This window comes from Malaclemys terrapin, chromosome 4, assembly GCF_027887155.1.
Source record: "Malaclemys terrapin pileata isolate rMalTer1 chromosome 4, rMalTer1.hap1, whole genome shotgun sequence".
NCBI classification, from domain to species: domain Eukaryota; kingdom Metazoa; phylum Chordata; order Testudines; family Emydidae; genus Malaclemys; species Malaclemys terrapin.
This window is the reverse complement of record NC_071508.1, coordinates 126,777,255-126,790,665: the sequence shown is the minus strand read 5'-3', so window position 1 is coordinate 126,790,665 and position 13,411 is coordinate 126,777,255. Positions and strand designations below refer to the sequence as shown.

Genomic DNA, 13,411 nt, shown 5'->3' with positions numbered 1-13,411 from the left:
GTATCGTAATTTCTACGGCTGGAGTTCAGCTGGGACTGTACAGCTTCCTCCCCCCAAACACTGATGAGGTCCAGCAACTCGCCATTGCTCCATGCTGGGGCTCGCTTGGCGCGTGGAGGCATGGTCACCTGGAAAGATTCGCTGATAGCACTCCATGCCACGCTGGGCTGAGCAAACAGGAAGGGGATTTTTAAAATTCCTGGGGAATGTAAAGGATGGGTCACATGGTTGGTTACCTGAGGCCAGAGCAGTTGAGTTTGAACTGATGACCAGAGTGGCTAGAACAGGCATTGTGGGATACTGCTGAATAATTCTGGTAGCCATTCACAGCGCATTGGGTGGCCACACGGTGCCGCAGTGCTGCAGCGGCAGCTCAATACTCACTATTCCTCTCGGGGACGTAGAGTACATGCAGCGCTGCAACCACAGACATACAGCGCTGCAAATGCCTTGCCAGTGTGGACGGGGAGTGAGTTACAGCGCTGGGGGCGGCTTTACAGCGCTGTAACTCGCAAGTGTAGCCAAGGCTATAGAGTGGCTACACTAGCGAGGTTACAGTCGTGTAGCTGTACCAATGCAACCTCTCTAGTGTAGACATAGTCTAAGGGCATGGCTACACTTGCAGATGTAGAGCGCTGTGAGTTAAACCCGCCTTCGTACAGCGCAGTAGGAAAAGCACTGCAGTCTGTCCACACTGACAGCTTCAAGCGCACTGGCGTGGCAACATTTGAGGCACTTGCAGTGGCATTGGGAGTGGTGCATTATGGGCAGCTATCCCAGCATGCAAGTGACTGCAATGTGCTTTTCAAATGGGGTGGGGTGGAGTGGAGTGGAGTGTGACAGGGAGTGTGTATGTCGGGGGAAAGATAGTATATTTTTGGGGTCCTAAGAGTGTGTCAGCATGCTGTCTTGTAAGTTCAGACCCCTCTCTCTGCCCTCCCCCCACCTCTCACTCACTCAAAGCAAACAGTAAATGTTGCTTTTCTCAGAGCTGATAAGCAGCCGGCTTCTTCAGAACGGAGCTTTGAAAGGGCATTTCCGCATTCCTGCAGCCGATTTCACAACAATGACAAGAGTGGCCACTTGACTTAAGGGGATTATGGAACGTTTCCGGAGGCTGATCACAGTGCAGTAACGCAATAACTCGTTCACACTGGCGCCGCGGCGCTCCAGAGGGGGCGCAGCAAACATGCCACTCGCCGAGGTGGAGTACCAGCAGCGCTGTAGCTGCGGAGTCAGGGTGCTCTATGTGCCTTGCCAGTGTGGACAGGGACTGAGCTAGGGCGCCCGGGGCTGCTTTATTGCACTGTAACTCACAAGTGCAGCCAAGGCCTTAGCGTTACAAGGTTGCAGCTGCAGCGCTCTTAAGTGTAGACAAGCCCTTAGAGAAAGCATCTGTTAATATTTCCCCTTTCCTCCATGCAAATATTTTTTATTTATGGTTTTACTGGAAAATTAGGTAAGATCACGAGGATGGCAGTAATTCTGCTCATCCTCTTTTATGGCTCACTTGGGAGCTTGGCTGTGTGTTTGTGCAGCGTATTAAGGGGGCATAAGGCGCCTCCTTATTTCCCTGTGTGAGCAACCTGCTTTGGAGATCCTGTGTGGTGGGTGGGGAGTGGGAAGGCAGTAGAGGCCCAACCTTCCATCCCAGTATATCAGCCAGTTCAGCTCAGCTGGTACAGAGGGTGAGCCAGGACCAAATTGTGAGAGTCCCTTACCATACTCCTGGGCAGTCCAGCTACATGCCATCCCTTACTTGGGCTATTTCTAAGGTGTCAATCCAGTCCAAAAGATTAGGTTTCTGTACACTCTACTTTTCATAACAACTCTTGGTCTCCTGAACAATAGCAATTTGAGTTTGGGCCTGCTTCTGCTGCCGTTTAAGTTAATGGGAATTTGCCAGTGGTGTCAATTGGAAGAGAACTGGGCTCTTTCTTTGATTTCATAAGCCTTTGCTATCAAAGAGATTCTACTGTTTTAGTGCATTTTTCCTTTGGGCCATGTCAAAGGTATCTGAGAAAACATAATAATTATCTTACCAGGAAGTCAACTGGATCATCAGGCCTGATCTTGCAACATTCATTTAGCCCTTGCATAAGTGTTGGCATGACATTCTTCATTAAGTAGTTCCTTAGAGGAATGGACTGGGCTTCAAGTAATTCCTGTTCCTGCCTCTTCACTTCCTCTAGACGTTTATTCTAGAAGTAATAATAATTTTAAAAAATTTCAATCGTCTGTTAAAGAGCATTTGCCAAAATCTAGAATGGTGGCTTGTAGGAAAAACTTGATCAGTTAGTAATACTGGTCATTTCTTTAAAATGTATGAACAATTTGTACCTGTGGTTCTTGCATTTGAAGGATGGGGCGCAAGAGTGGGAGGGGAGGAGGAGAGAAGAAAAGGACTCAGTCCAGTGAAGAATGAGACCATCTCTCTTCTACTGTTTCTTTTGATTTTCCTCTCTATCATCTAAGATTGGCTGAGTCTGAAGATGTTTTCCATTGCTCCTATTGCCAAAGGGTGAAAACGTTTGCAAGACCCAGCAAAAAAAAACCCCAGTTATTTTTGCACGTTCCAGAAACTTCTTGACCCTTTCTGGGCACTGTTTTGAACTTCACAGAGAACCCTTTGATCTTACTGGATGATTCTACAGAACAGCTCATACAAGTTTGTTTGTTTTTTTAAGTGCCAATGGAGTTGCACCTTGTTATAGCTGCTGAAGTTGGCCTTAAGTGTGTTATAGTCCTTTCTTTCCCAGCAGTAACCTGGTTATTGGTGGATATAGCAAACAGTAGAACCTCTGGAGAACTCAGCGGACAGCTCTTTCACATTAAAAAACTGGTGCAAGAGTCAGGTTCAAACAGTAGTGGCTGCTGAATGGGTGAGAGGAGGTCTAGGTGGCTGCCTTCCAAATCAAAGAAGCAGATACTTCAGCTTTCCAAGTCCACATGGTTGATGCACCTTAGGAGTTCGCAGTGTTGCAGCAGTGTTGTTCCCAGCATATGAGAGACATAGTGGGTGAGAATACCTTTTAGTGCACCAACTCCTTTTGGTGAAAGAGACACGCTTTCAAGCTTACACAGACTCTTCGGGTCACAAAAGAGCTCTGTGTAAGCTTGAAAGCTTGTCTTTCACCAACAGAAGTTGGTCTACTAAGATATCACCTCACCCACCTTGCTTGTAATAGCTGAGAAGTGACATTTGATAAACTTTGGATGTGGTTTGTGAGCATGGACATAGATAGCATGTGAACTTTTACCCAGAGGGAAATGGAGGTCTTGGATATAGCCTTCTTCTTGTTACTGTCCTTAGAGCAGATGGATAGTTATTTATATTTCAAAAGTGCTTTTGCATTATATAGGTTAAACTCGCTTTATATTCAGTGTGGAGTTTTCACTCCTGAGTGGTTGAAGCCTTTAGACAGTCATAGATAAGACAGTGGGTTCATTAACATAAGAGTCCACATTATGCTTTTAGATAAACTCTGTCTAGGAGAAAGCAAAACACTGCTTAATCCTGAAAAAAAAAAAAAAAAGATGCATGGAGAGATAGCAAGGGCTCTACTTGGTGCTCCTATATTTCAAACTAGAGTTACAGCAATTACAAATGCTACATTAAAAGTGAGTAGTTTTGGGGCATTCTCTCTCAAAGAGTTGGCAACCGGTTTCAAGCCGAGTGCCCCAAGGGTCGGTCCTGGGTCCGGTTTTGTTTAATATCTTTATTAATGATCTGGAGGATGGTGTGGACTGCACTCTCAGCAAGTTTGCAGATGACACTAAACTAGGAGGCGTGGTAGATACACTAGAGGGTAGGGATCGGATACAGAGGGACCTAGACAAATTAGAGGATTGGGCCAAAAAAAACCTGATGAGGTTCAACAAGGACAAAGTGCAGAGTCCTGCACTTAGGACGGAAGAATCCCATGCACTGCTACAGACTAGGAACCGAATGGCTAGGTAGCAGTTCTGCAGAAAAGGACCTAGGTGTCACAGTGGACGAGAAGCTGGATATGAGTCAACAGTGTGCTCTTGTTGCCAAGAAGGCTAACGGCATTTTGGGCTGTATAAGTAGGGGCATTGCCAGCAGATCGAGGAACATGATCGTTCCCCTTTATTCGACATTGGTGAGGCCTCATCTGGAATACTGTGTCCAGTTTTGGGCCCCACACTACAAGAAGGATGTGGAAAAATTGGAAAGAGTCCAGCGGAAGGCAACAAAAATGATTAGGGGTCTGGAGCACATGACTTATGAGGAGAGGCTGAGGGAACTGGGATTGTTTAGTCTCCAGAAGAGAAGAATGAGGGGAGATTTGATAGCAGCCTTCAACTACCTGAAGGGGGTTCCAAAAAGGATGGAGCTCGGCTGTTCTCAGTGGTGGCAGATGACAAAGAACAAGGAGCAATGGTCTCAAGTTGCAGTGGGGGAGGTCCAGGTTGGATATTAGGAAACACTATTTCACTAGGAGGGTGGCGAAGCACTGGAATGCGTTACCTAGGGAGGTGGTGGAGTCTCCTTCCTTGGAGGTTTTTAAGGCCCGGCTTGACAAAGCCCTGGCTGGGATGATTTAGTTGGGAATTGGTCCTGCTTTGAGCAGAGGGTTGGACTAGATGACCTCTTGAGGTCCCTTCCAACCCTGATATTCTATGATTCTATGAAAGATTCATTAGCACATTCAAAAATGAAAAAGGACCCACTGTGGAATTATTGGCCTGTATTTAAGTTATAAAAAATATAAGAGCTGCTTTCTGGGATATAATATCCTGACTCTACAGAGGACCAAAAAAATTGCTGGGGCATGCACTTACAGGTTATTCACCTTAAGACCTTTTGTGAATCCTACCAACCAAAACCTGAGAGTGTGCTGAAGTAAACTGGAATAAATGTCAATGTGATTCTCTTGTCCTACTAGGGAAGACATCCCTGATTCCATAGTATGTACTAGAAGTGGACTTCTGATTGCATCACATACTTTACACTGTCCACTGAAAAGCCTTTCTATAGCTATCAGAGATGCTTATCTTTATAGGCTGTTAGAGAGTGATGGTCTGGACTGCAGTATTGAATGGATCTTCCGGTTAGATTTAAAGATCTTGTCTGAAAGTTATGTTCTATAAATAAAGACAGCCCACTCATGATGTCAGAGAATGAAGGATGTCAAGGACGCTTGGGCAAAAACAAAATTACATCCTGCCTGACTTTCCATAGTATCTTGGGAATCTGAAGAATGGGTGGGTGAGGAGCAGTCCAGCTCCATGCTCCAATCCTCAGATATTCTAGGTAATTTGCCAAAATCTGGGGCATTTATTCAACTGGTTCACCTCTAATAAGATATCAGAACTTCGCAGATACTTCAACTGCAGTGTGCTGGGGATGCAAACATTGTTTCAAAATATTGGATGCTTTGCTAAGTCCAACTTCTGAGACATTCTCCTTGCCCCTGATGATGACTGCTATAAGGAAAGCAATATGGGATTCTGCCTAAACACAAAAGCAGAAGGCTTCTGACAGGAGCTGATGGCTGTGAGTGCCCCTTGCCAGTTTACATATGCCACTGGAGCTTGTTTGTCACACTGGACTAAGATACTGTATTGAGCTAGCAGTGGTTCCCAGGCAAGAAGAGCTAAGCATATTACCAGTAACTCCAGTGCATTCAAGCACTAACAGAGTGCCCAAATGGACACCTCAGCCTGGCATCCAAGATTATGCAGATAAGACAAGAGAGGAAGGGGAAAAAGGCAAAAGCCAAGACCTGCTAAAAGTTAGTGGTGAGGAAAGTGATTTTAGCAGGATCTTTCAAGTTCTGTGGGATAGGGAAAAGAATTCCTCCAAGAAGGAAAGTGTGCAATCTTATGGAGGAGAAAAGTCTTCAATGGATGGAGATTAAATCAAGGGCACCAAATACAAAACAGAGAGCTGGGGAATATGCCTGGCCAGATCTGATCTACTGTCCCCCACTGGGGCACTTGAAGCAGCTGAGCAGAGTGTGCATGTCTACACTTACCATGGATCGACCCTGTGGTGATCGATCCACCTGGAGTTGATTTAGTGTGTCTAGTGAAGACCCACTAAATCGACCGCAGATCGCTCTCCAGTCGACTCCGGTACTCCACCGGAACAAGAAGCATAAGGTAAGTTGACAGGAGAGTTTCTCCTGTCGACCGAGCACGGTGTAGACACTGCAATAAGTCGACCTAAGCTACGTCGACTCCAGTTACGTTATTCACGTAGCTGGAGTTGCGTAACTTCGGTCAATTTAACCCCGTAGTGTAGACCTGCCCTCAGAAGTGACCAACAAAGTCAGTCAACATAGGGAGAGGTAATAAAAAAGAGTCTTAACACTAGCACAAATACCCATCTTCTGAGAGAAGAGGTTACTCAATGGGTAGCCAATCACGCAACCTCTGAAAAGTGGTGAACTGCCTCTGGTATTCAGTCTAATGAGGCCAGAAGGGAGGAATTGTTCTCTTTGATGCTGCCCTTTTTGACCCTTGCTCTCCTCTTTTCTTTTCCCAAATACTTTCTTTGCCCTGATTTTCTCCTTTTGTTTGCTCTTCCTTGCCTGCTTCATTCCATCTTTCTAGGAAAATAAAGGGAGAAGGAGGACTAAGGTAACTGCTGTTCTTTGCTTATTGCATGTAGTAGGCAAAAAAAAAAAAAAAAAAAAAAAGAGGAAAAAAGGCTGGATGGACCGAAAAGGGGATACTACAGTAGGTACACTACAGAGGGTAGAGAATTAAATTACAAGGTCTCAAATTCAAAACTAATAAAAGGAAATACTATTTTAATTCAACACAGTTTAGCCTGCACAACTCAGGACCACAAGGTATCACTGAGGCCAAGCACTTAGCAGGATTCTAAAAATTATTAAACCTATGTAGATAACATGAATATTAGGGTTATAAAAGTAAATATTAAGCAAAAAACAAACAAGGGCTCTGGAAGGGATTCAAGTCCTTAAAATAAGGGCATAATCCAACCTCTAACTCTTGAGACTTATAAGGTAACTTTCCATGGGGGGCAGAGTGTCCCATAATTGCCTACTAAAGGGTTTATTTTCCTGAAGCAGTTGGTACTGGCCACTGTCAGACCCAAGGTACTACAAAGGACCACTGGTCTGATACAGTATGGCAATTCCTATGTTTCTATAGACAGAGTTAAGTACTGCAAATAATTGACAAATGTTGAATCCTTATCAGTGGAGTCATAAAGATGACAATCAAGACATTAGCAGACAAGATGAGAGAAGAAAGTAAACTGGAAAGTTCCTGGCAGGATGGAGGAGGAGGAGGAAAATGCTCATATTATAGTAGACAATTACAAATGGCAAGATAAAGCAGCTTATTACTGCTACTGTTTGGCTCCACAAAAGGATTTCCCTCAATTTTGTCAGTTCATTTCATCACCTGCAAGAAAGGACATAATGTTAATTAATTTTGATTTCACAGGCTCAATAAGGTGACTGAAAAGTTGGTAAGAGGAAATCTTTGGACTCTCCTGGGTTCTGCCACTTTCAATGGCCGAAACTTGCAGAACCACCCAGAAAGTTCACTTGGAGACCATTTATAGCAGCACAAGACAGCTGGAATCTTTATGCCTATTGTGTGAGCAAAGGTAACCAAAAAGGAGCATGGACAGTCCACACAGGAGATATATTGATTCAGTGCATCAACTTGAAAGCTTCATCTGGTGCAGCTCCGATGGTGCAGTAGTTTTTGCCCATCTGTGGCAGAATCCCCAGAGGAGGGGTAAGGTGATGGTGTAACTCACTGTGGCACACTTGTGTAAGGGCTAATAAAGCCCTTTTTCTTCAGTTTCTTTCTCTGGAGTGTTCCAATCAATATCTGAAATCTCACTGGACATTTATAGGGCGTTAGGAGGAGGAAGGTCATCAAACTTGTTTTAAGGGTATTTTGGTAACGACACAAGCTTCTCTTGTAACTTTATTAACATTTGAATTCTTTAACAAAGGTCTCAAAATACATCCTATGAAGGAAATATGAAAACAAATATGCGACTTGGTATAGGAAACCACAGAGCAAATACCACGCTTTTGAAATGTAACGACACTGCATAGCTCTGACCCAAGCATAGCTCTGACCCAAGCATCACACGTATGCCCAAGTCAAACATTTTTGCATAAGGACGTCAAATGATAAGATGCTGGAGGTCCCATAACTGCTATTTTCTAGAACAGGTATATAATTAGGTTTGTGCAGAACTTTATTAACTTACCCACTCTTCCCAGTTTGCCAACTTTTCAGCCCTTTCCTCAGTTTCTTTACGCTCCTGTTCAGCATTTTCTTCTGCTTCTTTGGCAAGGCGTGCCTCAGCTGCTTTGCGTTCTAGTTCTTCCTTTTCTTCATCTGTTAAACCATAATTTCGAGGTTCTCCAGTTTCTTTGATGATCTCTTTTACAATAAATTTGTTCTCAGGATCCTCAAACTTTGCTACATCTTTTAAACATAAGAACAAAGAACATAAGTATCCTCATTAATTATGGGGGAAAGGGAATTCAATGATTATTGTGAGACCTTTAAAATATATTTGATATATTAGTTAAGGTTGGCCAACACTTTCCGTTATAAAGAACCTGTTTTCAGTTGTGATAAACTGTGTCAAACTTTAACCACCTTGGCTGAAGTTTTCTATGCCAGGTGTCTGCTTGGGCTGACACATAACATTTCAGCTAAAATGACTGTCATTTCTGAGAATGAGAGAGGAAAAAATATTGTTTTGCCCACTATTAAACAAATTCTTACAACTGTTTTGTTGAGAAACTCTAGCACCCCCAGACTTTGGAGCAAGGGCTTGAAATTTGGCAAGGGGGTGGTCTGCTGTCAGGAATGTGTGTTTTCCCATCCCTGCAAAAGTTCATCCATATTTGGCCAAGTGATGAGACTCTGAGGGAAAAATGCAGTTCAGATTTAGGAGAGACTTGTTAACCAGTTCTCAAAGAGGCCATTCGTAGTGAGGATGTTCCATCCTCACACAGATCCTATCTGTGAGTAGACTGTACATGCACAATCCCCACAGAGTGATTCATTGTGCATGCTGCAACAAGGCCGCAGAGACTAAGCAAGGTGCCTTGTAATTGCTCTTCCACTCTGCTGGGGTTGCTGTGGCAGTGGACATTGGCACGGAGAGTAGGGTGACTGTCTCTGTGCTCAACACTGCCTCTACTGGTGCCCAGGCAACATGGAGCAGCCTGACATGAACGCTAGGGGGTGAGGGACAGGAGGCAGAAGGAGTGGCAGGAGGTGAATAGAAGCAGGAAGGAGAGTGGGTTGCAGGAGCTGGAAGGTCCAAGCAAGTAGGGTTTTTTATGGGGAGGGGGATGAGGGCTGGTGCAAAGGAACTGGGAAGGGTTAGGATAGGGGCTCGGGGAGGGTAAGAAGGACAAGCCGGGGCATAAGGGTTTATAAATACTAGAATACACCTAGAACCTGGAATGGAACCCAGGAGTCCTGAGTCTCTGCTTTCCTCTGCTGTCATACCCACAAGCAAAGTGTGTGTGTCTCATCCCCATCTATTGGCTGGTCCATATAGAAGGTAACAGCATACTACTGCTAACAGTTACTCTATTACCTCAACTGGTAGAGGGCTCTATACCCCTGATCTAGAGGTCCAAACCCTGCTGATGACCCAGGATTGGGTCAATAGGATACCACAGGATGGAATTTCTCTTTTTTCAGTTTTTTAAATAATACATTACATTTAAAAAAATTAAAATACTAAATTTACAAAGTAAAGACACTCCAGAACTAAGGTTGTCTACAATCTTAATTTACCGCTTGTGTATATGAATGATGACAGTCTTTAATTAGATGATCACATATTATTTTTCCCCACAGGACCCCTAACAACAATACTGTAGTACACCTCTAACCCGATAGAACGCTGTCCTCGGGAGCCAAAAAATCTTACCGCGTTATAGGTGAAACCGCGTTATATCGAACTTGCTTTGATCCGCCGGAGTGCGCAGCCCCGCTCTCCCGGAGCACTGCTTTACCGCATTATATCCGAATTTGTGTTATATCGGGACACGTTATATTGAGGAAGAGGTGTATTAACCATGGATAGAAACTTCAGTATCACATGGTCTCCAGTTCTGCTATTCATCTATCCTTCTAAAGTATTTCTAAGACCTCTATCAGCATGGTATCTAAGTACTACCACTTCCCAGCAAAGATTTTTCTCAAATGGTGAACCGTTAAGATTGCAATATAAATGCTACAGAAGTCATACTTAACTGCATAGCCTCAGAAATATACTTGTCTTTTTAAATAAGAGCTGAGATTAGCACTGACACAGAGGATACATCTACATAGCCCACAGCAGTGAGCCTCTGAGCCCAGGTAAACAGACTCTAGCTTAAAAGCAACAGAGGGTTTCTGTTAGTCTTAAAGGTGCCACAGGACCCTCTGTTGCTTTTTACAGATTCAGACTAACACGGCTACCCCTCTGATACTAGACTCTAGCTTGTGGGCCTCATGCTAGTGGTCTAAAAATAGAAGCCCACCACCCTCTCAAGGCTTCAGAGCCTGAGCTCAGCCCAAGCTGCAACTTCAAGCACCATCTACACAGCTATTTTTAGAGGGCTAGCATGAGCCCTGCAACCCCAAGTCCTTCAACAAGGGCTGGGAGGATCATTGCCCTAGCCTGTGCAGGCGCACCCTTAAGGGGTCACAAAAACTGGGGTAGGAGAGCACCAGAGCTCAAATATTTTCATTATTTCCCCATGTGCTCTCCTATACACTTTGAATGGGAGGGACAATAGAATAGATGCTTCTGAAATACAATATAAGAACCCTCAGGACACACAAAAAATTACCTAATATTACCCTCTGGGACTTCTTAGGGGAAAAAGAAATGGAATCCCTCATGAGCAACTACACTTTATGGTCAGTGTGACAGATCTGAAAGGATCAACATGGACACATGATCTTTTCTACCAATACAAGTAGCACAATCTCTGTACCATATTTATAGAATTATAGGACTGGAAAGGGACCTCGAGAGGTCTGTAGATGGTCTCCTCAAGGACTGAATGGAAGAAAAAAAACATCTGGGGACTCCAGGTATCACCAGTATTGTTTCACCATAACGTTCTCATAATCTGAGTCCACAAAAGGGACATTCAAGACAAGGTGATAATTAGTGTGATTATCCATATCAAGGTATAGCTTTTTTGTGCACAGGCTGAAAATAGCTTCTTTAAGCAATGCTGGCATCCTAATCTCACTTTGTTTCTGAATAATCAGGCTAGATTCACCAACCCCAAGAGTTCCAGTGATCAGGTTTTGTGGATGGTATGTTGGAAGAATTTTTTTGGGGCGTGGGGATTTCAAAAATTCCTTATGTCCTAGTCAATCAGAAGCATTACAAGATTTCCCTCTCCAGTGCCCTAGCCATCTTCATGTTCGCCTGTTGCAGATCATTTATATATAATCATGACTTGTGAGAACAAAGCTGAGGAAAAGGTTTATTGGGAGTCATGATATTGAAAATCAAGGACTGGATATTACTGTACTAATTCACCAGACCATTGACATTTTTGCATGCAAATAACTGTAGACTAAGAGTGGTGGTCACCAGACCATCAATAGTGGGGTCTGTGTTCTCATTATAAAAGGATAGTTCACTTAGCCTCCAAAAGTGGACCTTTAAAATGGGTACATTGTATGAGCCAATGTCAGTTAGATGTACATTTCCCCAAATTATAAGAGTAAACAAACACTCCTGCAGTAGTGCAAGCACGTTCTTAGATTTGTACTCCAGTGGCCATTAAAATATGCCATTTTATCTTTGTAAAAATATTGTATTATTTCCATGGAAGAAAAATATACTATGTTTCTAATGGTTTATATAAAAGTTTGCTTTTATTCCATACCAATAAACTGTGGATGTATTTCAAGTTCATCAAAATAGTTGAGAACAGTCTCATCTTCGGTGTTTAACTCCCTGAAGAGACTGAGAGTTCTCAAGAACCGGTCCTGAGTATAATGAGTTCCAGCCACAACACTCTCTGGAAGATTCATTACTCGGTTTTTTAGGAATTCATCTGAGGCATTCAATGAAATAACATATTCTGTGGGAAAAAAACAAATATTTTTGAGAGTTGGATGCAATGTCATAATTTTTGTTTTATTTTTCTGCTATCACTAGATATCATCTATGAATAACAAATTCCAAATTACTAGTGAATAGAAACAGATGTCAAATCTTTAAATCTCTCCATACAAAATGGCATTACAGAATGCTCTGTCTCCAACTGTACACCTGTAGCAATTCACCAATATTTAACAGTAAAGAAAAGTACTTTGGAAAGAACCCTGATGTTCCAAAGTTATCTCAGTTAAAAACTGTAAAGTTTAACTCCAAACTATGGACCACATCGTACCACCCTTACTTATTGAACTCATTAGGACTATTCGCGGAGTAAGGGACTACTCAACATGAGTAACAGTGTCAGAATCTAGTCCTAAAGCTCCAAAGAAAGCTACTATACACAACAGTCAAAATGTTTTAAATAGTAAAATCTGAAAAGATCTATGTGAATTGTGTGGTCAGTAAATAGTAAATAGGAATGGAAAACTTAATAACTCATCTATTCAAAAGACCTCAAGGACTGGATTACTATAGACTGGGATTTCTAGTCTCATAAATAAATGTACCTATGCTTGGATTAAGTAAACTATCTTGCACCCAAGCAGTACATAAAAATAAAATATGCCAGATGCAATATAATTTAGTATCACTGTTATCTGTAATACAGTGGTAGGGAAAAATACTGGAAGGGCATGTGAAAACATTTTACTTTGTATTAGTTTAACAGTCTCAAATTTTTATTCTTTATAAAATAAAATCTTTATTCATATCTTTATTCAGCTTCAGTGAAAATGCTACCTACGCTGACAGGTTGGCTTCTCCTGTCGGTGTAGGTAATCCACCTCCCTGAGAGGCAGCAGCTATGTTGACAGGAGAAGTCCTCCCATTGACATCACGCTGTCTACACCAGGAGATAATCAGTATAACTGTGTTGCTAGGAGTGTGGATTTTCCATGCCCTTGAGCAACATAGTTATACCGACATAAGTTGCGAGTGTAGACTTAGGGCAGCGCTTTAACTTGGCTTTGGCACTGTCTACACTGGTGCTCTACAGCGCTGAAACTTGCTGCGCTAAGGGGGATGTTTTTTCACACCCTTGAGCGAGAAAGTTGCAGCGCTGTAAATTGCCAGTGTAGACAAGCCCTAAACCTCAGATAAAACTGCCATTAAAGTCAAAGGAAATAAGGACACATTTATTTAATTTTATATATACTATTGTAAATTGGTGAAGCAGTTTAGCAAAGTCAGGCAGTCACATCTCTTTTCTCAGTGAGAAATGTATAGAACCAGGTACAGCATAAG

General features: G+C 42.9%; 1 protein-coding gene across 4 annotated transcripts in view; it reads right to left on the bottom strand.

Annotated features, from left to right (window-relative positions):
* Positions 1-13,411, bottom strand: part of AK7 (adenylate kinase 7) — a 53,211-nt gene that overhangs the window by 5,051 nt on the left and 34,749 nt on the right. For all 4 annotated transcript variants that reach the window (XM_054028445.1, XM_054028444.1, XM_054028446.1 and 1 more), the window contains exons 15-17: positions 11,892-12,089; positions 8,234-8,454; positions 2,043-2,201 (exon numbers count right to left, since the gene is read on the bottom strand). In XM_054028445.1, coding sequence (XP_053884420.1) covers positions 2,043-2,201; positions 8,234-8,454; positions 11,892-12,089 — 578 coding nt within the window. The remainder of the gene's footprint in view (positions 1-2,042; positions 2,202-8,233; positions 8,455-11,891; positions 12,090-13,411) is intronic.